The sequence below is a fragment of the Heteronotia binoei genome, chromosome 3, assembly GCF_032191835.1.
Source record: "Heteronotia binoei isolate CCM8104 ecotype False Entrance Well chromosome 3, APGP_CSIRO_Hbin_v1, whole genome shotgun sequence".
In the NCBI taxonomy this organism is placed as follows: domain Eukaryota; kingdom Metazoa; phylum Chordata; class Lepidosauria; order Squamata; family Gekkonidae; genus Heteronotia; species Heteronotia binoei.
In genome coordinates, this window is record NC_083225.1 from 58,541,649 (window position 1) to 58,566,328 (window position 24,680).

Genomic DNA, 24,680 nt, shown 5'->3' on the forward strand with positions numbered 1-24,680 from the left:
TGATGAGGTTTCTGTCAGTTGGTTGTGACTTGATGGCACTTATGTAAGTAACTACAGAACAACAATTTAGCTGGTTGTGTATCCTCTTGCTCTGAGAAAAGGTACTCTAAAGAAGTCCTTTCTCCACTGACAGTCAATGGAAGGGTTTGTGAGCATGCACTGACTGACTGGGGCCAGCTGAGAAGCCTCACCTCCCTTGCTGGATCCATACTAGAAAAACCAGTGCTCTGAGCTTTGAGAATGGATGTAAACTATAGTTTTTCAGTGTAATTGTTTAATGTCTGTTTACTGTATTTGTAATTTAAATAGCATTTATGAAGTAAAACAAATAGTCTTGTCAGATGTATTATGGAGCCAAATTTATCTCTTAAGTGTGTATTGATATATTTTGTCTCTTCTCCTGTATGGCATGTTTTATTAAAAAGAATAGTGCCCAGATACACTTTATGCTGGATCAACTGGTAGAAGCAACTGCTCTGTTCCCCCATAGGGGCTTTTAAATTCCCCATTTCTAGTGGTGGAACCTTTCAGTGTCCTCACCCAAAGTTATGAAGGGAGCTCTAGAGGAGCACCCCATGAAGGCACAGGCAGATTTGGCCTTTGCACCCCCTCTTACAGTAGAAGGCCTTTATATTGGAATATAGGATAGAAAAAGTATATCTGCAACTGGTATGAGCATCATGATTAATTAGCACCATCTAAATGTTTACTGGCCTACAGAAAACAGTTTCTAATGATCGAATTTTTATTGTGACAGCCTTTAAATACTGGGGTGAAACAGTATTGCTGTTTTAATGAGCTTGTTTTTCACTGTTATCAAATGTTTATGGGTACCAATTCATTTGCTGCTATTAGTAATCAAACTTGTAATCTCTTAACAAAGGCTGCTCACTATAGGCATGGTGCAGAAGATTTATATCTCCTGGTTTCCATTACTACTCAAGACTGCATGGGGGTGGCTTGGACATGTCTAGTCTAATTTATTTTCTTCCCACTTTAAATATTAGCAGATCTGCAAAGTAAACAAAGTTTTGCCTTTTCCCAAAACTCAAACATGCAAAATGCTTTCATATGCAAGTCCATTCATGGACAACATGTGTGCGGTTTAAAAGGAATAAAAGTTACACATTTACAGACTCCATGATTTTTGACTGCAGCGAGAAGGGTCAGGAATGTAAAGCCAAATTGGTTTTTTTTAAAAAAAATGCTTTGTATTTTATCTGAGATGGTGCACGTTCAATGTGCAGGACAGCCACATCTGCAGGAGGATGGTGATGGCTAGGAGTAGCGGTTTCCACTGCCTCCAACCCTAACAACAGCTCGCTGTTACCCCCAAGAGGCAGAAAAGGTGAAGGTTGTGCACCAAAAACCTGAGGAATGTCATTAATAAAGTTGTAGCTTGCTTCCTTCCAGTGCAGTATATCTATGTCATCCCACTCCAGGCACAAGAGAGAGTAACTTTTAAAGTCTGTCAATGAGTGGGAGAAAGCTGAGGTTTAGTTGATTTGAATATCGAAACCCTACAGAAGGTCTTGCTGTGTAAGTCCTTCACAAAAAGAATACCTAGGACAGTCGATGTTTTAATTAGAAATGGTAGCTTGTAGGAGTAGTGATCTGAAAAACCAGCAGCAGTAGCTGCATGTCAAAAATTGTCAGAAAGTGCAAAATAAAACACTGCTTAGATATTTTGATTTTTAGATCTATAGATAACTGTTAGAACTCTGGAATAATCTTGCAGCAGCAAACTGATAAAGCTTTTTGAGCAAACCAACCCAACATTTGCAGTTGGTGATCACATACAGAGAAAAGCGTTGTTTATTTAAAAAGTACATAAAAAGGAAGGTACCAAATTATGTGTACTGTGTACAGAACAACACTCCTGGTTCTGGAGAAGTGCTAGAGATGTGCACTTCCAGTTGTCATGTATGTTCTAAGATCAGGTGATGGATGCACAGATAATTAGTGGAAACTATACTTTCAGGTATTTATTTATTTATTTTAGAAGCTTCCATTTAGCAAAACACAGCCTTGCAAGAAGAACAATCTTGTCTACTAGAGTTTGTTATTTTTCCAGAGTCTCTTATCACAATTCTTGGCCTGTAGAAATCAATGAAGTAAAAAGCCCAGTATATTTTATGCCCTTACAACTGATCCACACAATACAACTTTCTGCGGGGATCAAAGAAATTGCTGCTAGCATTCTTAATTTGGTTTTGGTTGATGCATTTGCCCACACAGCTGTAGCTAAAAAAGCCCAGGACTTCCTGTACAAACAAGAAAGTATTGCATGCCACAGTCATGAGACATAGAAGAAAATCTATATTCAAAAAAATTCTGAAAAATATTTTCACTCTTCTATTGTACATTATACTTCAGCATTTGTGCAGTGGGCATACTTTCATCTTCTCCTATATAAATTCCGTTTGCTTATAAAGTGAAGGAAAGTAGCCAGGGAACAAATAATAGATAACCAGCCCTGCCTGTGTTCAAGAACTGGCCATACTGCAGAGAAGACGAAGAAGAGATTGTAAACCACTCTAAGAGTATAATTCCAATCTCCTTTCCCTTCTCCCCACAACAGACACCCTGTGAGGTAGTTGGGGCTGAGAGCGCTCTCAGAGAACTGCTTTTGAGAAAACAGCTCTGCTGAGAACCTGTGGCTGATCCAAGGTCAAGAATGGGGAATCAAACTTGGTTCTCTCAGATTAGAGTCTGCACACTTAACTGCTATATCAAACTGGCTCTCAAATGGAGAATGGATGTTTTTACTACAGATGGAGCTGAAACCTCTAAAATTTGGGGCCAAAACATCTTTAATACCTTTGTGCAACTCCAAGCAAACATTGAAATTTTTGTAACATTTTTGTATTGTGATGATTTTCCTTCCAGAGGTAGTAAGTCAGTATTTCATGACAAACACATGGTGACCAGTTCAAAGCAAATAGGATGAAAGTCTGTATTGTAGCAGAGTACTCTGCATTTTACTTCTGTTAAAAATATTCTTCTGTTAGTCAAGATTCTTCTTTCTCACAGAAGAACAACGTGATAGAGGAAACAGTCTTTTGTATCTACCCAATGCAGAGTTGCTAATAATCACCTCCACGCTGGCTGTACTGTCTTCAGGATTCACCTCCATCTCTTGCACTGTTGTTTCTTTGTAAAGCCAACTGAAATGATAAAACATAGTCAGTGTCTGGTAGTTTAGTGTTGCTACAGTTGTATTTTGAAATGTGAACTGAATGTTTAAGTTCACTGGACTAGAATTATACTCTCGCAGCTGCCTCTATAACACATGGATTTTCACTGCACGACTGAAGATAAGACTTGTGTATATGCAAGAAAATATTTTTAAATAATATGCTCTTTTTAAAAGTATCCTGTTATACAGAGCTTCTGACTGAAATGCTGGAGAGTTACTGTTAATATTATGCATGACCTCATTTCTTGACGTTTTGTGGTTGGCTCTGCCTCTGATGGCAGCCATTTTGTGGATGTACCCAGCACCCTGTGTCAGAATTTCAAAGGCGCTGGCAAATACAAAAAGGCTGTTGACCCCTGTTTTAAGACTTTAAAGGTCAAAACTAACATTTTAAATTGGACCCAGAAACATACTGCCAACCAGCATGATTAGTAGAGAAATGGAATTGATTGTTAGCCGCTCTGAGTCCGCTTGCGGAGTGGGTGGGATAGAAATTTGAAGTAAAATAAAAAAATAAAACAATGCTGCACCAGGCCAGCTTTGTTAGCCAGTGCACTGCTGAATTATGCCAGGTTTAGACATAGGCCCTGATCATGATGCAGGATATGTAATCTTTTGCTCAACCCCCACCCCCCAAAGCTCCACTATGCCTGAGAAATAGAATCTTGATACTTACAGAACTGCCATCCCTCCTGTCCCCTGGCTAGTTTTAGCTGTTGTTTACCTGAGCTGAGGTCCAGCTAAATTGACTTGAATGGTCACAATGTTCTTTCCAGTTGTTTTCAAAACTGTCCTCTCAATTTCCTCTTTCAAGTTGTTTAATCCATATCCCAAGAGAGCAGAAGTGGCTATGGCATTTGATTCAGTAGACTGATAGCTAGGAGAAAACAACAGACAGAAAGGCAACCTTAGTGCAAAGAGCAACTAAGCAGAGAAACAGGAGTGCGGGGGTAAACTGCGCTTTCTAACGGCAGAGACAAAATAGTGCTTCACAGCAAGCATTTCATCTTTCTGCCATTCTGAAATAATTTTTTTTGGTGGGGGCGACCTGTGGATGATTGTATTATTTAATGCCCAACTGGAGGAAAATGTTCTAGCATATAGGGCCATGATATTATTTTAGGAAATTTTGTATCAGGGATAATTCATGGGCACCATGTAGAGTGAGAAGGGTGGGAATATTCATATATGAATTCAACTTTCTGCATGTTCATCTTGTTGGTATTGCATGCCAATAATACTAAAGCATCCCTTTTCTTTTACAACACCTTTCTACTACAGCAGCTCTGTCTCCCCTTTAAAGATTGTATTAGTTGATACAATCACTTTATGGACTGTCTCTTATCTTTTCATCTTCTGAGTGCAGATGTGAATCATTTTTTGTGGTGTATAGAAAAAGCAGGCTGTTCACAAACCTGTTTGGGGAGGGGCTGTGGCTCAGTGGTAGAGCATCTTCGTGGCATGGAGAAGGTCTCAGGTTCAATCCCCAGTATTTCTAGCTAAAAGATCTGGTAGTAGGTGATATGCAAGACCTCTGTCAAAGACCCTGGGGAGTTGCTGCCAGTCTGAGTAGACAATACTGACTGATGAACCAAGGGGTCTAATTTGGTATAAGGCAGCTTCATGTGTTCAAGCCAAAGAGAATTTCATGTCATGACCAAGCTCACGTTTTACCACATTTAAAACTCAAGGAAATCACTGAATCATAAAAAAGCCTGTAAGGACCATTTCATTTCCATGGGCTTTGAAATGGGTTTAAACTGTGGACATTTTCTTGGGGAGGGGTGTAACTGGAGTTTTTGCTATACAGTATGTTTTTAATTTTGGAATTATAAGCTGCCTTGAGCCACAAGCGAATGGCTGAGGGAGAAATATTTTAAAGGATAAATAAATGTCATTCTGCATTTATCCTGTCTTAGTGATTTGAATATGAATGTCTTAACTTAGGGACAAAAATTGGACTCTTGTTATAGTGCGACACAAAGGGACTTTATTCTGAAGACTCTGAACTGATTTTATCTGTGGACTGGGCTGGCTAAAACATGGAATGAAATGATATTTCAAAAAGGTCCTCTCTACCTCTTACCTGTCTACCAAATCTACTTTGTTGTGAACTTCAATAATTGATTCCAGTAGCTGGCTGGGAATATTGAGGTTCCTGAGAACTGACAATACGCTTTCCTTCTGGAGGCTGGTTTCTGGATGGCTGATATCTCTCACGTGGACAATTAAATCCTAGCAAAGAAAACAGACAGCAGGAATGCATGCATCAGGTTTCTCTGCTTTTTAAAACAGATACAAGAAAGCAAAATAAAACAAGTTCAGCTTTAATTAATTAATTAATTAATTATTTTAATTATGTTTTAATGCTAACTTAATGTCTTATTATTGTATTGTTTACTTTTAGATGCTGTTAGCCGCCCTGAGCAGCTAACAGCATCTAATTTTACCTTACCTTTACCACCTTACAAGGCAGACACCTAAAACTGAACTTGAGGCTGATAGTAGGATCCCTTTCCATGCTATGAAGTAGGAACTGTTTTCCTCTCTAACGTATTTATTATAGATGCTAAGGAAAATTAAACTCTGCTTTCTTGTTCCAAAGCTAAAGAGAAGTCTTTAAACAAAAGGGAAAATAATTTGAAAATGTTCACAGATGTTACCAGTGTCAAACTCATACAAATGGAAAACATTTTCCATCTTGCTTTTAAAGTCACACAACTATTCTTACAAGGCATTCGTTACTTGTGACCTCCATGGTTATCAGCATCCTTTTCTGGAAGTCAGTTTGCAACCATTGGCCATGCTGTATTACTGACATGGGAACTACTAGCATGAATTCACATTCAGAGTCGGTTCAAAATGGCATCATGATAATATTCTGTTGCAAAAAAGAACTGTGTGTCTAAAGTCCTTTCCACGCAGAAGTTGTCCACACAAACAGATAAAAAGCCTGTACTTTGCAATAAGATTATTAGAGAGCCCATGTTCAGTACAGAGAGTGCTGAAATGAGTGCAGTAAGGCACTCAATATTGGTTTTGGACAAATCAAAATGAAGCCTATGAATACTCAGAAGCAAGCGCACCAATATGCGGATGACACCCAGCTCTATCTGCTAATGGACGGCCGGCCCGCCTCCCCCCCGGAAGACCTGGATCGGGCGTTACAGGCTATCGCAACGTGGCTTAGACTGAGTGGGCTGAAGCTGAATCCGGCAAAGACAGAGGTTCTCTGTGTGGGTCGCGGCGCTCCAGGGAGGGAAATATCCCTCCCGACCTTCGATGGTGTGCAGCTAAAGGCGGCGCAGCAGGTGAAGAGTCTGGGTGTTTTACTGGAGCCTTCATTATCAATGGAGGCCCAGATAACAGCCACTGCCAAGTCAGCTTTCTTCCATCTGAGGCGGGCAAAGCAGTTGGCCCCTTTCCTGGAGCGTCGGGACCTAGCAACGGTGATCCATGCGACGGTCACCTCACGATTGGACTACTGTAACGCCCTCTACATGGGGCTGCCTCTGTGCCGGACCCGGAAGTTACAGCTAGTGCAGAACGCGGCGGCCAGGCTGTTACTTGGTCTCCCAAGATGGGAACATGTGCGGCCGGGGCTACGCGAACTGCACTGGTTACCGATTGTATACCGGGTCCAGTACAAAGTGCTGGTTATCACCTTTAAAGCCCTATATGGCCGAGGACCAGCCTACCTGAGGGACCGTCTCTCCCCGTATGAACCCCAGAGAGCACTGAGGTCAGTAGGAAAGAACAGACTGACTACCCCTGGGCCAAGACAAATTAAACTACAGAATACTCGCTCTCGGGCCTTTTCGGCCGCAGCCCCACATCTCTGGAACCAACTCCCAGAGGAGGTGCGGGCCCTGCGGAACCTTGATCAGTTCCGCAGGGCCTGCAAGACCACCCTTTTTAAATTAGCTTATGAATAACTGAAAATCCGCCATCAGCATCAACTAGAAGAGTGTCAAGGATAGCGTCATAAAATGTTTTAGTTAATTGTTTTAATTCAGGCTTTTAAGGTTAGTTTAATGTTAATTTAATGTTTCTAGTGTAACTGTTTTATTGTTGGTGCACCATTGGTCACCGTATTGTTAGCCGCCCTGAGCCTGCTTCGGCGGGGGAGGGCGGGGTACAAATAAAATTTATTATTATTATTATTATTATTATTATTATTATGCACTGGGATCATAATATTTTTCACCAATGTGAAGGCCAGGTTTTTCGTAAAAAGATATGTGATGTTTGGCTTTTAGAATCCATCCATGTACCTACCGAACAGGCTACGTCTTCTAGTGTAGCTGAAAATGATTCAATAAGGTCATGAGGCAACTGAGAGAGAAATCCAATAGTATCAACATAAAGAACAGTCAGCTGTGATGGCAGATAGCCAGCATGAGCTGTAATGTCCAGTGTGGCAAACAGTCGGTCTTGAGGCTGTAATCCTGAATCTCCAGTAAGGGCCTTGATCAGAGTAGTTTTTCCTAACAGAAGTCAAAGAGATAAAAGACATGAACCAAACACTCCGATTCCCATAAACTGAATTGCTACTATAAAAGAGATAACAGAATATACAAAATTCACAGCACAAACTCACCTCAGATTAATAGCTGGCTTTTCTATCTACCATCTACATGCCTATGAACACATAATTTCAGTGCTGCAAACAAGATTTCAGGGAGTGGTCACTCGTTTCCTTGTCTAGAGGCTTCCTTACTACCCCCACCAGTTATTAAGAGTAAGCATACATTTATACTTGAGAAGACAACCGAGGCCAGTGGGGGGGGGGGGTCTGTGAGCCTTGCCATGGGTTTTGGTGGTAGAAAATGGGAAGGGCTATGGTTCAGTGGTAGAGCATCTGCTTGGCATGCAGAAGAGTCCAGGTTCAATTCCCACTATCTCCAGTTAAAAGATCTGGCAGCAGATGATGTGAAAGACCTTGAGGAGCTACTTTCAGTCTGAGTAGACGATACTAACTTTGTCAGTCTGAATAGATGATACTGACTTTGTGGACCAAGGGTTTGATTCAGTATAAGGCAGTTTCATGTATTCAAGTGCAGCAGGCCACTCAACACAAAACAACTAGCACAATGTCCTGCTTCCTTCAGCCACTCACCAATGTCAAGTAGACAGTGGCATTTGATAGCAAAGGCAAAGCCCTTTGTGGGGCTGCATTTGTAACCTTAGCATAAGAGTACTCTGGGAGTTCCACAAATTGATCTCTAGAGAACTTTCAAAAACATTTGTAAACAAAAGTTGCAGGGGTCACAGTGAAAGCAAAAGAAGGGTCTAATCCAGGAGTGCTTAATGTAAGAGCCACATAGAATAAACTTAAGATGTTTGAGAGCCTCAAGACATGAACTTCAGATGTTTGAGAGAAGGAAGGGAGGGAGGAAGACGAGAGAGGTGGAAAGAAAGCAACTTTAAATACATTCTTCAAGCTGTTGGGTGGCTTGGAGAAGTGATTTAAAGAGACAAATGCCTTCTCCAAACTGGCTGACAGAGTGGTGGGGGCTTTGAGAGCCACACAATATGTGTGAAAGAGCCACAAGTGGTGAAAGAGGCACATGTGGCTCTTGAAACACAGTTTGGCTATCCCTGGTCTAATCCTTTCCTTCCTGACCACAAGAGTCTCCTTGGAGCTGCTAGCCTCCCCCCACCCCCGGAAGGATACCCATATGCTGCTTGCTTCTTTCAGCGGGGAAAATAGAGCTGGGGGGAGGGTGGTTAGAGTTTTTTTAAAAGACAGCCTGTGGATTTGCAGGAAAGGGGTGGTGGTGGGAGAAATGAAGGTGACTTTTATCCAGGTGGTTATTCACAAATAAAAACACTCAGGGCAACCTCTCTGCGTCTTGTTTGATTTTGCCCTTAGCAGCACATGTGGCCCTCAACTTTTTCTTAGCCTGCATTGTTTTGACTTGTGACAGCCACATGCCCATCATGTTTTCCGCTGATGCCTGCTGATAATGGTACTGCTGCTCCAAGCTGAAAGCAGCAGAAGCACAGGCCTATAGAAGCTTTCTGTGTCTTTCAGGAAGCTGCAAACTGAACTGAAAGGAGCTGTCTTATGTTTCCCAGGACACACAGCAGAGCTTAGCACTCCGCCCCTCCCCCTGGGATGTTAGGCAATACAACTTCCTAATCAGATGCTTGCCTGAGGGCTGTCTCTACTTGTCCTAAGTGAGACACAAACTATAACAGCCATGATGTTTTTCCAGCACTTCACCCAAGATTGTTAACATCTACTGCCATGCTTGTTATCCATGCTATATTCCTACTTTCCCCCCAATGAACTGCTTTGGTTGTTCTTCAGATACAAGTTTGCAACTGCACGGAGTTAAAGGCAGTAATTCTCTTATAGCACAACAGCCAAGTGCTCAGCTGTAAAGGTTGTGCAAGCCATTTGCTACAAGTCAGTTCAATTTGTAGATCTATACTTCACAGAACTAACAGTCTCCACGTGCATTTATTTGGTTCTCCCTGTCAATTGACCTGACAAGCAAGAACAAGATTCAAAAACATGGACCCCAACCCTAAATGTTCAAGAGTAGACTCACAGATGTGTGGCCTCAGGTACTGTGCACAGTGCTTTATGGCAACTATTTCTGGCATGTGGCCAAAATAAAATGTTGACTGCCATCACCTTAGTATTTCAGTAGAAGACTGAGGACACCTGAATATTAAAATATTTGCCTATTAAAGCTGCCAAACATGCCTGACCAGCAGTTTCATAATATATATATCTCAACACACATCCCACCTAAAAAGCATAACCTGAAGCACATTTTGACAGCCCAAAAGTAAGTTACTATATGGTAAATCAGAAGTTCACATAGCATTTTTAAAATGGCAAAAACTTACAACATTGGCAATATAGGATCAGAAAACGACACAAACATTTCTGTATTCCCTACTGCCAAAGGTATTCTGAGGAAGGGCTCAAAGCTTACTTAGAAATACTACTTCATTCTTACTTCACAGCCTAAGCCAGGTTTGTCTGACTTGGAATTCAAAAGCAGTTCAGTACCCATTGTTTGTGATTGTTCAAGGAGTGAAATTTGAATTTGTGCATGCAACATATACCCTTATGTTACAAAATTTCATATCAGGATTTAAGAATCCCTTAATGAATCTTTAAGACTCCTTTGAGCAAACAAAATTTGTGATGTTTGGTGCAACAGCTGGTAGTAAAGAAGCCATTTGTAGAATATGTGGCATTTATTCCCAAAGCTTTACTTTTCAAGCACCCAAATGTTTTCATGTTCTACTTTTGGTTTCTGATTGAAATCAAAAGACCCCCATGTTCTCTTAGAAAGGGTTATGTGAATATGATGGGAGGAAGGATTCATTATTTCTTCCTCTCACTGAGGCTTCTTGTGCCATGGACTCTTCAAAGGGGCAGGGGTATGAGTAAGAGAGATGATGGTGAAAAGCTCCAGTGCACAAGAAGAACATCAAGCTAAGATTTTGGCTTGAAAGTTAAACATCTGACAGGCTGTTTCATTATCTTTCCTTGGAATCCTTGTGAATTTTTCATTATCTTTCCTTGGAATCCTGTGAATTTTTATTAACATCAATGGGCACTGCCATCTACCAAGATATCAAGAGTTTTAGAAGTGCAAGTCATTCTATTAATGACCAAGAAATCACTTCCTACACCTACATTAACATATGTAGGTTTAAAGTCCAGGAGGTAATTTACAGAAGCCCTTTCATTGAAAAAGAGGATTTGTGCCCATACTTTTCCATTAATATAATTTTGTCTTGCAACCTACCACAATTAGTGTAGCCCATTACCGAAATAACAGGAAATTCACGCTTCTTCCGCTGTCTTCTAAGTAAGGTTCTTTTTTGTCTGAGCTTCTCTAGCGCCCTTCGAATTTTCAGTTCCTTTTCTTTTAAGAGGCGAAGCTGCATTTCCATGAATGTTTCACCTGAAAAGCATGAAGCAATAATCATTTGGACATGGAAACAGATAGACAAAAAACAAACAAACACCTTGTACCACTAGAATTTTGCAAAAATTCCTGAACTGCTTCCAGTTTCCACTTTCATGACTTCATGGTCATGTAATTCTTTTTGTTAAATATCTTGGTTATCTTTTCAGGTCATATTTCCATCTTATTGTGACAATTTAAATTATGTAATTGATAACTTTGGTACAATAGGAAAAAAGCATCTTATAAAACTAAGTGATAATAACTTATATTGATAGTTTGAAGATACTAGACAAATAGTATCATAAAAATATATATTGCACACACCTATCTACAGTAACTAGGAAAGCTTCTGTTACCTACACTGCAATCCTAAGGACACTTTCCTGGGAGTAAGCTCCATTATATAGACTAGTAGAATTCAGAGTAGACCTGCTTAGGATTGCTGTATTATAGTGTCATCTTAAACAGGTCTATTCAGACTCTAACTCAGGTCTATTCAATTGGGCTCACTTACAAGAAATTGCTCTTTGGATTCTGCTGTTCATTTTCTAGTATTCATGTACATTTTTCAGAAAAAGATCAATGAAAAAGATGTTCAGTTCTTTTGTTTCCACTCACATTTCCTCACATATCTCAGAGAACCAATTCTTACTCTTTTTATAATTACACCTTTTTAGGAAATGACAAGACATTTCCTATGAAGAAATAGTATGTGAAAACTGGAGCACAGTTCTAAATACATGGATTTACAAATGAGGTACAATTTAAGCATGAATCAGAAAGACTCTACTACTACTTGAAGATCTGAAATAATACACAGCACAAGTTGTTTAAGAACTGTTGATTTAGAAAAGGCAATTATGAAATTATGAAAAACGAGGCATAGTAAAACTGATAACAATTGCCTGGATGGTCGGTCTTGGCTAGTTGATGGAAGACAAAATATCTTTCAAGTAAAATGGATTGGTTCAAGAAAATAAAATAGCTTACTGCTTTGGTTAATATGAAAGAAATTAAAAGATGGGAAAACATACTGTTATGTTATGTTGAAAGGATCTGCAAGTAAAAAAGTTGTTGTATAAAGGGTCTGCTTTGAATTATATTTAGTAATATAAGTATCTCCTTATTTTGTATTATCATGTATAAAATAATTTTGTAAAAAAACCTAAGTTTTTTTTAAAAAGGAAACTCATGTCTAAAAATTAAGCTTTGTGATGTTGTTGGTTCAAAATTCAGTTGATCACAACAGTGATGGTCTTTGCCTGGGTATGTAAGTCCACCGGAGATTTTTCAACAAGTGCACTCTACCTGAGCCCATAATGTATCTTGATCCACCCCTCTGTTGATCCATCTGAGCAACCTCATTTCTCACATTAGTTCTGTGAAAGAAATAATACTTTTTCATTATAAGGCCATACAAGCGTCTCACCATTAAGTTACAATAGCCCTAATTCTGCTAAAGTCAATACTCAAAAGTTATTGAAATTAGTGAAACATACTGCTCTGTAATACCAAAGCATACTTTTGTGTGACTGCACCAGGCCTCTAATTTCAAATGGTACTCTCACACATCATGAAATATGCCTGGGTCCAGCTCCAAACCAGGGCCATCTGAGAGATGTCATGGTTTGCAAAATAAGGCCCTTCAGGACTTTTTGTTTAGAAAAAGCCCAGCAAGAACTCATTTGCATATTAGGCCACACACCCTGATGCTACGATTGTTTCACATAGGATTTTAGTAGAAAAAGCCCAGCAGGAACTTATTTGCATATCAGGCCACACCCCTGATGTCAACTGCATTCCTGCACGTCCCTGCTCAAAAAAAGTCCTGAGGCCCTTAAAGGAAAGAGTGCCTCAGTTGTAAAAGTAATCTTAATAAATTGAACTGTAAATGATAATGTGATGTAAGAGGTGTGTGTGTTTCTATATCTATATGTATATCTACTTAGATCTATAGCTATATATAATTACATGCTCAACTAAAGATGCTTGCAGAAAACTATTTTAAAAAACCAAAACAGAATGCCAAGCTACACACTACAGACAGAGGCTTCTGGTCTTGTGCTTCAATCAGCTGAATGGAGAGAACATGAGGTCCTTCTAGGTACAAGATCAATTAAAATAAAGACCTCACAGTATGTCCCCTCCAGGTTGCCTGGAGCCCAGTCATTCATAGAGCTATACTATACTAAATGATTCACAAAGTCGCTTGGATAAAACTGTTGCTATACTACTGTGTTAGCTTGCTTAAAACAGGATCTTATTATCATGTTAATATATTATCATGTTAATGTGTTATTATGTTAATATGTTATATATTCTTTGCCTCAGTTCTGTTTTTAGATTTCTGATTGGTTCTATAACCCTAATCCTATTGTTTTATTTACTGAATACCCCATCTTGTTAACTGTATTGACTCACTCTGTGTAATCCACCTTGAGTCCAGATGAGAAAGGCAGATTATAAACAATGTAAATAAAGTACAATATGCCTCCTTCAGTGATAATAAATTCTGAGTAGTTTTCACAGGATTCTAGCCCATGATTGACATATTTAAAGGAGAGGAATACTTAAGATACACCTAGTCACTTGGAATTAATTAATTCTTCTCTATGTACATTCCTTCAATTGGTAGTTTAAATTAATTTATACACTCATGAATGATGAACTAAACAAAACATCCTATTCTATTCTAAGCTAAGCATCCTGCACTAGAGGAACAAGATGAACCACATCATTGGTTGTATTGAGGTGTAATGAAGAAATCAGGTATAATGAAGAAATCAGAATTTTTTTTTACAAATTTGTTGTGGCTTCTGAATCTGGGAACTTTGGACTTTGTCATGGGTAAGGACAAACTACAATTAAAGCACCCAAATCTGGAGGTCAGAGGCATTGTGATTTGACTGAAGACTACCTATATCAGGGATCTCTGCTCTATACATGGGAGTGTATGTGTGGAAGGGAAGCAAGCTTAAGAACCTAAGGATTTCATGGTGTTCACATGACAGAATATGGATTGTTCACCATATCTGAATGCAGCACTTTTTCTGAACTGCTTTTGCTAATCCATTAAGATACTGAAATGTTACTTGTACTGCTTCTGATACCTTAGAATTGGTATTTCAGCCAATGCTATCTGAAGTTTTGCTTCCTTAGTCTGAGCATTGCGACGGAAAATATGAAGAACAACTGAATATCTGTCGAAAACCTCTACTCCCCAAGCTTCTTCAAGTTCTTTCTTTAAAAAAAAAGATTTGTACATTGTCTGTTAAATAGCCAATATGTGAAATTTTAATAAAATGTCCCTATAACATTAGCATTACCTGACAGGTATCTACAGCAGGATAATTTAAGGTGAGAGGTCCTTTTCTTTTCACAGGGAAGCAAGAATCCCAAAGTCTCAGTGGTCAAGTAGAATTAAAATACAGAGATAAAGTTGCTCCTTTAAAAAAATTGTTCCACTTATTTCTTTAACAATCTATTTTATGCAGAAGAGGCAGAAAAGAACTTTGGGCTTACTTTACTGTAACCCTGCCTCCATGAACTGGCCTGGGAGTTGCTTTATCTGAGCCCAAAGCCAGGACCAGCTTGCTCTTCTCCAGCTTAACAAATACTATCTAGAACATGATGCATCATACTGTGCATTTCCCAGTGCCCACCAATGAACTACCAGATGTGGGGTAGGAGAACTCACAACAGTATGCCACATATAGTGGAAAGTGTATATATATCATGCCACAAACAGGAAACTCATCACAAAGAAATAGTTGACATTACAGTCAGATAATGTCTAGAGCAGTGGTCCCCAAACTTTTGGGCACCAGGGATTGGTTTGTGGAAGACAATTTTTCCAAGGAACGGAAGGGGGGGGGGCGCAGATTTCGAGATGATACAATTGTGCACTTTATTTCTATTATTACATTGTAATATATAATGAAATAATTATACAACACACCACACATTCACACTGGGAGTCTGGGGTGTGAGTGTCCATTTTGCAGTGCTATTTTAGGTGTGATGCGTCAGAACTCACTCTGCATAACTCACCCAGAGTCCAAAACAGACTAAGAATATAACACAAAGTGACTGTACCCAAAGGAAGTCCCCAGAAAGACGGAACAGGGTAGCAGGCAGTACCTCCTATATTGGCTGCAAGGAGTCTGCAAGATTTCATAACTGCATTGGGCAAAACCCCACCTTGGGCTCACCAAATCTTTCTCCTGGCTGAGTTTGCCCCTGCCCTGCCACTGCTGAGTCTCCCTCCCTCCGTGGAATGAAATCACACCTCTAGGAGCCCTGTCTGTCGCACTAGCTAGGCCTGTCCAGCCAATAACTCTCCATTTTCCTACCGCTCCTTTGCTGCAGCTCACTCAGTGCCCAGGCTCCGGCCAGTGGGCTGAACAGATCCACAGTTTCCACCTGCTCGTCAGACTTTTCCTCTGCTGGAGCCGCCCTGCCACCACTCTTCCATCCCTTTCCTCCTTCCTACCCTCCCTCCCCAACATGCCAGACCAGATCTCCATGTCAGAATTTGTTTTGTCCACTGCCTCCAACTGCAGCACCCAGTTGGCGCATTAAGGAAGTGAGCGAGGGAGAGCAGACAAAAGGGGGCAGAGCCCAGCCCGCTCCTCCTTTTTTCTTGCAGTTTCTGCCTCAGGGAAGGGGGGAGGTGAGCTGGAGCAAAAGCAGCTGTCTGAAGGAGAAAAAAAATTCCTGATATGCATCATGTCTTGCTGCTGTTACTGCCCTTCCTTTTGCTGTGCAGCCCGGTAGCTAACAGGCCACGGACCATTACCGGTCCGCGGCCCAGGGTTTGGGGACCCCTGGTCTAGAGCAACTGTGCACATAATCATCAAAAGGGCAGTAGTAAAAAGATAGCAACATAGGGGCATAGTTAGATTTTGATCTATGTATGCAAACCTGGTAGTAATTTATTTGTGAAGCAATTCATGTTATTGTATAGACCAATTCTAATCATATCTATTCACTGAGTTCAATTGAGTTTACTCCCAAGTCAATGTACATAGATTGCTGTGCTAAACTCTTTGCATAGCAATTTTATAATAACCCAGAATTAAATCTGTCCTGCTAATTTTGAGTGTCTCATTGGCATGCAGATTTAGGCACATCTCTACTTTATGGATACGATAAAACACACTACAAGCGCAGACTTCAAAACATGAAGGCATACTTGTTTTAATATCAAATTTTGTAATTACCTTAGTACGAGGAGTGAGTCTTTCTACATTCACGAAGACTGCTGATATATGTGACAATTCTTTAATCTTGTCTGAAAGGAAAATTGTTAAGATATACCATTTTGGAGCTATTAGCATTGATACTATTAACACTGAACTAATGGTACTGAAAAGCTGCGTTCTTTGCTTGCAGAAAAGATATAGGCAGACATCAAGAGAGTATGTATGCTCTCTCTTCACACAGCTCATCCTTAGAGACAATTCACATACCCAGTCAAAGTCAAGTTCTTTTTTCACTCACATATCAAGAGAAAATCCTGAATCCTAAATGTCTGAGTTCAATGGTGCCTGTGCTCAAGTCAGTGTGTATAGGACAGCAGCCTGCAATAGTATACTTGAAGTTCATGGAATAAATATTGCTTGACAAACAACATTGGGAAGACTATATAATGATTTCACTGCAAAGACCAATATATACAAAAAGAAAATATACAAAAACTGTGTGTCTCTGGGGCTATCAGTGTGTCTCTCAGTTGGAGCTGAGAGAGTTCTGAAAGAACCATGATTGGCTCAAGGTCACTCAGCTGGCTGCATGTGGGAGTGCGGAATCAAACCCAGTTCTCCAGATTAGAGCCTGCCACTCTCAACCACTACACTGTTTGCTCTTTTATAACTAATCAACAGAATACATTCTCTCAACAAAGCAGCTCTTTAGTCTGTCATTACATGCACTATTTAAACTAATCTCTAATTCATAGATACTTCATTGGCAAGCTTGAATGTCTGTGATTCTTAACCTGTTAAACTTGTTCACATATTTCACAACCAGTTATTTACCTAGAACCCTACAGCTTTCTGTAAAACATTCTAATTTGTGGATATTCAATATAACTGTTTGAAGTAGTCTGTAATGCAAGAGTCAAGTGGATTGTTAAGTCTATTGTAACATTAGTTATTGACAGGAATACATGATGCACAACTGCAAACTAATATCAGGGAAAAACTTGCTTCAGAACTTGGATTTTCTTCTTACCAGTCAGAAGTTGGAAATTCCCTTTACCAAAGATAAGAAGCTGGTCAGCATTTTTTGTAGAAAGAATAATTTTATCTATAACCGTCCAATCTTGAATGGTATTTATGAGTGCAACAGCCTCAGCAAGCTGAAGTTCAGCTGTAACAACATAAAGCAAGATATTAGCATAGTCCTAATTACACGATAGGTTTCCATAAACATTCAATTATAATACAAAACAGGTGATATTAATCAATAAGTTCAGTTATAATCTCCAAAAGTTTTTAAGGAATCTTAAATATCTTAAATATTTGAAGTAGACAAACGGGTAATTTGGGTCAATTTATAATAAAGTAGATAATATAGATATTTTATATTTTTAAAGATCTGCTCCTGATACTTTTGACTTGAGAATCTGTTTATATTGAAACAAAGTACTGTGTTTTTTGTTTCTCTTCTCTCTCTTCTGCTAGAAATAATTAACTTAGTATTAAGGATAAAGAAGTTATATTTATTTTTTCTGCTTATGTTTACTCTCAACATTGTCAAATTAACTAATTAGTTTTTATTTTTAATATTGCTAAAGTTAACCAGTTAGTTCTATCTTGTGATTGTTGGTTTTTTCTCTTACTTTTCTCATTTGTATGTACTGAAGATGAATAGCTTGAATTTATATTATAAGCAATACAATAGTAAAAAGTATATAATGAAATAATAAGACTGTAGAATTTGACGGTTATATTGGGTTAAAATTCAAGGACTTGCAGGTAGAAAGTATTTGGTATTATGCTTTGAGGTAGAAATGTAACTGATACATTCGCTGCTTTTTTCTGTCTATTGTTTTTCTATCTTGTTCCCCCTCCCTCCTTTTCTTCGTCTTTTTTGTTTCTGTATCCCCGAATTATTCGTCCTTTTCATACCCAAACTTAATAAAAATTTGAAAACTCAGAGACTAATCAACAAGTTCATATAGGCTGCTAACAGATGGGCATTTTGCGGTGGTTGGGAGGCGTCCTGCATTTGGCCGACTTAAAAAGAGCCATCCCAAAGCCTTCACATGCTCCCCAGCAAAGTGCCTGCATCTGGTCTGCCAGGCACCTCCAGATGTGAAGGCGCCTCAGAAGCCAGGCGGCTCTTCCCCCACCCCCACAAGTTAAGCGCTCAAGTGGTCTCGACAGTTTTTAAGGGGGAAAAAAGCTGGAAGCAACTTGGCACTTTCACACCGCTGAGTCGCCCCCCTTCCACCCTGCCGCTTCCAGATGGCAAGGAGGCGACTAGCGGTCATCTTAAAAATTGGCTACCACCTTAAAAGTGGTAGCTTTTTGAGCCACTCTGAGGAGCCTGGGGTGAGTATGGGATGGGCAGCAGATGTGGCCATCTGGAGGGATTTTTTGGGTCGATTTCAGAGGCGTCTCTAAATTGGCCCAAAGTGCCGGTCTGTTAGCAGCCATATAATCCATAATCCATACCAGTATAATATTTAAATGAACAAAAACAAACCCAGATTAAAATATCAAAGATATGTATACATTTATAAACCAGATACACATTTCCCTCCAAAGAGCAGTGTAGCACTAGGAATACTGTTTTAAAGCATAGAAATTAGCATTCATAAATGTTTCAAAGCTTTCATTTTGAAAGTGGCTGAGAGTGGCAGGTATGAACTGAGGAGTGAAAATGGCCATGGAGTGTGCTAAGCTGAGTTACCCCACAGCACTACAATCTGGTGCTTCTGAAGTTACTATGTTCAGATATGTGAATAACAAGTATTCGTTCACTGTCTGCTTTCTCCTGAAAACTGGCAACAGAGCATTTTGTGTCTGGCGTTCATCCCGGAAAGTACAGCACAGCGCACCTGTGGGTGGTGCCTGGAAGGGACGAACGCAGCCCGCCTATGATGATCAGTGGTGGGAAGTTTAACTGGCCAGGATTGGACCTGACCAGGAAAAAGGTTGTTCCAGGAAATGTATATAACAGGGGTCCCGACCCCACCATGTTGTCTTTGTGATGTACTCACTAATAAAGCATGTTGCCATCTGAACGTCTCTGACCTCAGTACATTACACTAGTGATGAAGGTGGGATACCGGTGAGCAGAGAGCACCCCCCAGCCGCCCGCAAGCCCTGCGATCCGAGCTCTAGTGCTTCCGCGGCCGAGGTCATGGCTACTGCTCATGGACAAACCCTACCGGCATTCGACGTCACCCGGCCCGACTTATGGGAATCATGGGTGGACCAGATCAACTACTACATAGAGCTGCACAAAATGGAGGCAGTGGCAGAGAAGAAGGCGCTTCTCCTGAGTTCGTGCGGGGTGGAGACCATCCAGCTGATGACGCGACTCATCGCGCCAACCACCCTTGCAAGGGTCAACCTACAACCAGCTGGTCAAGGCGATGACTAACCACATGGCACCACAGCTGTCCCGTCCCGCACGCAGGCATGCATTCTACACGAGACAGCAGAGACAAGCTGAGTCCGCCACTGAGTATCTTGCAGAGCTCTGTGGATTAGCCCTGAGATGCGATTTCATGGGGGACCTGGAAGAGATCCTGCTGGACTGTTTTGCGGTGGGCGTCTGGGAGCAGAAAATGCGCCGAAAGTTGCTAGCATATGAGGACAAAGACATTGACCTCGCGGAAGCACTCCGACAGGCAACCGCCTTCGAACAGACGCACACCAGCCGTTCTGTGAACCAGGCTGCCCCGCCTCTATCTCGGATGGTGCCAATGAGGAAGGGGCACATCAGCTTCGACACCAGCCACGCAGCAGGCTGAAGACACCAAACTGATCATGGGCAGTGCAGAAGCTGTGGAAAAGTGGGCCACTTTTGGGTCTGGCACTGAGCTTGCAGGTCCAGATCCAACAGGAGGCCCCAGTCCGCACATCACAACTCGACAGACGCACACATGACGGCCGCAAACAGCATCCAGATAATGAACTTGCCCCAGGACAACCCTGACAAGGTCAAAGTGCAGGTCTTGATTGAGGGGGGTCCCTGCCTGATGGAATTGGATACGGGATCCTCCATCTCCATTATTTCGGAGAAGACCCTCAGTAAACTCTGCCCCCACAACCGGTCAGCCCTGTGGCCCACGGAGTTCATATTGTGCGACTTTCAAAAGAATTCAGAGCAGATCATGGGGTGGGCCAGAGTTAGGGTGGAGTTCAAAAATTTTAAAGGGGCCCTGGACATACTTGTGGTGAAGCGCTGGCTCACCACCCTATTGGGATTGGCTTGGTTTAAGCCCCTGAGCATCAAAATTGTAGGGGCTGACCACATACAGGCCCACAATTTTGACCAAATGTGCTGGGAGTTCCCGGAAGCATTCGATGGGGCTCTGGGAACGTACAAGGGGCCACCTATCGCGGTGCACCTGGACCCCACGGTTAGGCCCTTAAGGCTGAAGGCTCAGTGGGTTCCATTTGCACTTAAGCCAAAAATCGAAGCCGAACTGGACCGCCTCATGGCCCAGAGGGTGCTAGAGCCCGTCTCCCACACCACTTGGGAAACCCCCATAGTCACCCCAGTCAAGCTGAATGGGGATGTGCACATCTGTGCAGACTACAAATGCACAATTAATAAAACACTACAGGACCACCCATACCCTGTCCCGGTGGTCAGCTATGTCCTAGCCTCCCTGGCCGGTTCCAAGATTTTCAGGAAGTTGGATTTGGCCCAAGCATACCAACAACTTCCGATGGATGAGCAAACGGCAGACCATCGTTACACACCGGGGTGTTTTCAAGGTGCGGAGGCTACAATTTGGGGTCAGTTTGGATCTGGGAATTTTCCAAAGCTTAATGGATTCTCTCCTTAAAGGGATTCCCAGAGTACAACCCTTTTTCAATGACGTTTTGATAGCGGCACTCCACCATTTTGACGAGTCCCTCCCCGTAATTTTAGCATGCGATGCTTCCCCTTATGGAGTGGGCGCTGTCCTGGGCCACCAACTCCTGGATGGGAGAGAGGTCCCCGTGGCCTATTACTCTCACACTGAGAACCAGTTTGGTGTAGTGGATAAGTGTGCGGACGCTTATCTGGGAGAACCGGGTTTGATTCCCCACTACTCTACTTGCACCTGCTGAGATGGCCTTGGGTCAGCCATAGCTTTCATAGAAGCTGTCCTTGAAAGGGCAGCTGCTATGAAAGCACTCTCAGCCCCACCTACCTCACAGGGTGTTTGTTGTGTGGGGGGGAAGGTAGAGGAGATTGTGACCGCTCTGAGACTCTGAGATTCAGAGTATAGGGCGGGATATAAATCCAAAATCTTCTTCTTTGACCCAGGCTGAGCGCAACTATGCCCAAATAGATAAGGAGGCATTGGCAATTGTGGTGCACATATACAAATTCAACGACTACCTGTATGGTAAGCGCTTCACGATTGTCACAGACCACAAGCCATTGCTCGGCCTACTTGCCCCAGACCGCCAGACACTGCAGATCCTGTCGCAGCGGGTTCTGCAGTGGAATGACTACCTCAACTCATACACCTACAAACTCATCTACCGCTCCGGCAAGGCAATGGGCCACGCAGACACCCTCAGCCGCCTGCCGCTGCCGCAGATGGACTCAGATCCGGCCCCAGCCCACCACGTGATGCTCCTGGAGTCTCTGCTGGAGCGGCCCCTCCACGCAGCAGAGGTAGCCAGGTCCACGAGCAGAGACCGCATCCTTACACGTGTTTCAGACTGGGTGAAGAGGGGTTGGCCCATGGGCAAATTGGACGCTGAATTCAGACTGTTTGTTTCCCGCCGGGATGAACTCTCCTTGCACAAAGGCAGTATTTTTTGGGGCAGCAGAGTGGTGGTCACTCCCCCACTCTGGAAGCAAGTGCTCAAAGCCTTGCATGAGACGCATCCGGGGATAGTGTGTATGAAAGCTCTGGTGCAGAGCTATGTATGGTGGCTAGGAATGGATGAAGAGATAGAGGGGTGGGTTAGAGGTGCCCGCCCTGCCAAGAGTCCCGGCCGAATCCGCCCGGTGCCCCTGTTCACTGCTGGGAATCCAATCAGGTGCCATGGTCCCAGCTACACTTAGACTTTGCAGGGCCATTCCAGAGGCAAATATTCTTTATCTTGGTGGATGCTTACACAAAGAGGCTGGAGGTCATCCCAGTCGCTTCCACCTCCACCACGGCCGCAGTCGGAGCCTTGTGGAGGTTTTTTTGCACCCATGGAATCTCTAACACCGTAGTGATGGACAACAGCAGCATGTTTACCTCCTGGGAGTTCCAGAAATTCCTGAATAGGTACCTCATCCGCCACATACAGTCCACTCCCTTTCACCCGGTCACTAATGGCCAAGCTGAGTGCATGGTTCACACAACCAAGGAGGCTCTGGGTTGCATAGTCCGCCCTCCTGTTTAGGAACAGGATCAACCCCAACCCGGCTACGGATGTCAGCCCTGCCGAGTTACTCATGGGCAGGCGGTTAATTAATTACCCGGCTAGATAGGTTACAACCTGACAGGGCCCCAGACCTCTGCAGCTCCCCCGAGACCAGGGAGGCCACTAGGGGGTTCTTTCCGGGGGATCCGGTCTATGCCAAAAACGTTGTGAGTGAATTGGAGTGAATACCAGCTTGGGTGCTGCGGCTCACCGGGTCCTGCTCATATGAGGTCTCGTCAGAAGGGGGGAAGCTCCTCTGCAGACACATAGTCCAACTCCGCCGCCACACCCTGCCGGTTCCTCCAGGGGGAGTGGGGAACAGGGAGAGCACGGGGCCGCAGCAGGAAGCAACCCTGCCGAGCTCGCTGGAGTCGCTGGTGAAGGAGCCTTACAGGGCGGAGGAGATATCTCCGCAGGATTGAGACAATGTTCGCCGACCGCGACCCACAGCGAGGAACCAGCGGTTACAGAACCCCAGCTCCCCAGATCAAACCACGGCAGCCGCTCAGAAAGCGGCGGCCGCCTGCTCATTTGAAAGACTATGTATCTTGAACTAGGGGGGGAGAAGTGTTGTGTCTGGCGTTTGTCCCGGAAAGTACAGCACAGCACACCTGTGGGCGGTGCCTGGAACGGACGAACGCAGCCCGCCTATGACGATCAGTAGCGGGAAGTTTAACTGGCCAGGGTTGGACCTGACCAGGATGAAGGTTGTTTTGGGAAATGTATATAACAGGGGACCCGCCCCCATGTTGTCTTTGTGATGTACTCGCTAATAAAGCATGTTGCCATCTGAACGTCTCCGACTTCAGTACATTACAGAGCAGGACACCAATCACCATCAACAACTAAGCCAAAGGACCCTGAGGCTCTAAGAGCGGTTAGAACTTGGTTATACTTGCTCCTAGATCCCAGCAGTCTTCAACCATAGTGGCCCACCAGGAAATTTCCCTAAGTTAAATGGTCATTCTTTCCCTGTTGAGAGGATTTCCAGACTGCTAATACAGTGGCAGATGTGTCAACATAAAAACTTGAAAAGGTTGTTTTGTGTTCCTTCTTCAATACCAACAGCAGTGCACTTTTCACTGAACAGAAGACCCCCCCCCCAAGGATATATTTTGGGTAAAACTCTAGAATACAGGACAAAGCACATGGTGACATGCAAACACCTGTGTCACACTCAAGAATCCAGATTCATTCCTGCAAGTTTCTCTGCACAAGGCAACAGTGCCTTGCACCAGGCTGTGTTCACTTTTACCTGTGCATAACCGCACCATATGCAGAAATCAACCGTTTTGATTTTGCCACCTTCTGTAAGATAGAGTAACGGTTCAGGTGGCGCGCATAAAACTCAGCAGCAACAATTTCCCCACCTGACACTAGCATTCACACAACACAACTAAACCTATAATTGCCATGGAGAAAGCCTCATAAGAGCTGGCTACAAACAAGTGTTCATTGTCTGACAATGTGCATCACACCTGTGGTTAGCCGAGCCTTGCCTGGTCCCCATTTCACAGCTGGATGCACCACAAACACACGCTGGACGCCAAATGGCAAAGAGGGCAGCGCCGATTCCAGCAGCTCGTCATCCTCGATTTCAAGTTCTCCGTCTCCTTCTTCCTCCATCTCCTCCTCTTCTCCCTCCTCTTCGTCACCGACTCCTGTTCCCCATCTACCGCCATCCTTATCCTGCCTTCGTCCAGTGGGCCCATTGCCTGACCCCAGGAGGCGGTAGCTGACGACACTAGCATGCAAAAACTTGGCAGGGCTAGGCACCAGACAGCAAGCAGGCGCAAAAGGAGAAAGGGCTCGGAATCCGCGATGCAGCTGCAGCAGCTGCCGCCATCGAGAACCCATCAGGACTTCTCTGTGTAACACTCATTCAGTCCCCCGAGGTGCTGGGGTCCACGCTCAAAACAAGTCCCCAAGGAAACA

The 24,680-nt window shown here is 42.8% G+C and overlaps 1 protein-coding gene across 1 annotated transcript; it reads right to left on the reverse strand.

The window, feature by feature from the left end:
- Positions 1-1,975: 1,975 nt before the first annotated feature.
- Positions 1,976-24,663, reverse strand: GTPBP6 (GTP binding protein 6 (putative)). The gene is made up of 10 exons (XM_060233896.1): positions 24,224-24,663; positions 17,377-17,514; positions 16,365-16,435; positions 14,253-14,383; positions 12,451-12,521; positions 10,978-11,136; positions 7,478-7,686; positions 5,286-5,434; positions 3,924-4,076; positions 1,976-3,167 (listed from the first exon to the last, which is right to left on the reverse strand). The coding sequence occupies exons 1-10, from the start codon at positions 24,600-24,602 to the stop codon at positions 3,008-3,010; spliced, it is 1,620 nt and encodes a 539-aa protein (XP_060089879.1). The 5' UTR covers positions 24,603-24,663; the 3' UTR covers positions 1,976-3,007.
- Between the last annotated feature and the right edge of the window lie 17 nt (positions 24,664-24,680).

Bases quoted from the DNA above. Each gene is read 5' to 3' on its own strand.
- GTPBP6 (XM_060233896.1), bottom strand. From the start codon at position 24,602: ATGGGTTCTCGATGGCGGCAGCTGCTGCAGCTGCATCGCGGATTCCGA. The intron at 16,436-17,376 runs GTAAGAAGAAAA...TTTTCCTTTCAG, and splicing joins GAATTTCCAACTTCTGACTG to ACAAGATTAAAGAATTGTCA. The intron at 12,522-14,252 runs GTATCAGAAGCA...TTTCTTTCACAG, and splicing joins GCTGAAATACCAATTCTAAG to AACTAATGTGAGAAATGAGG.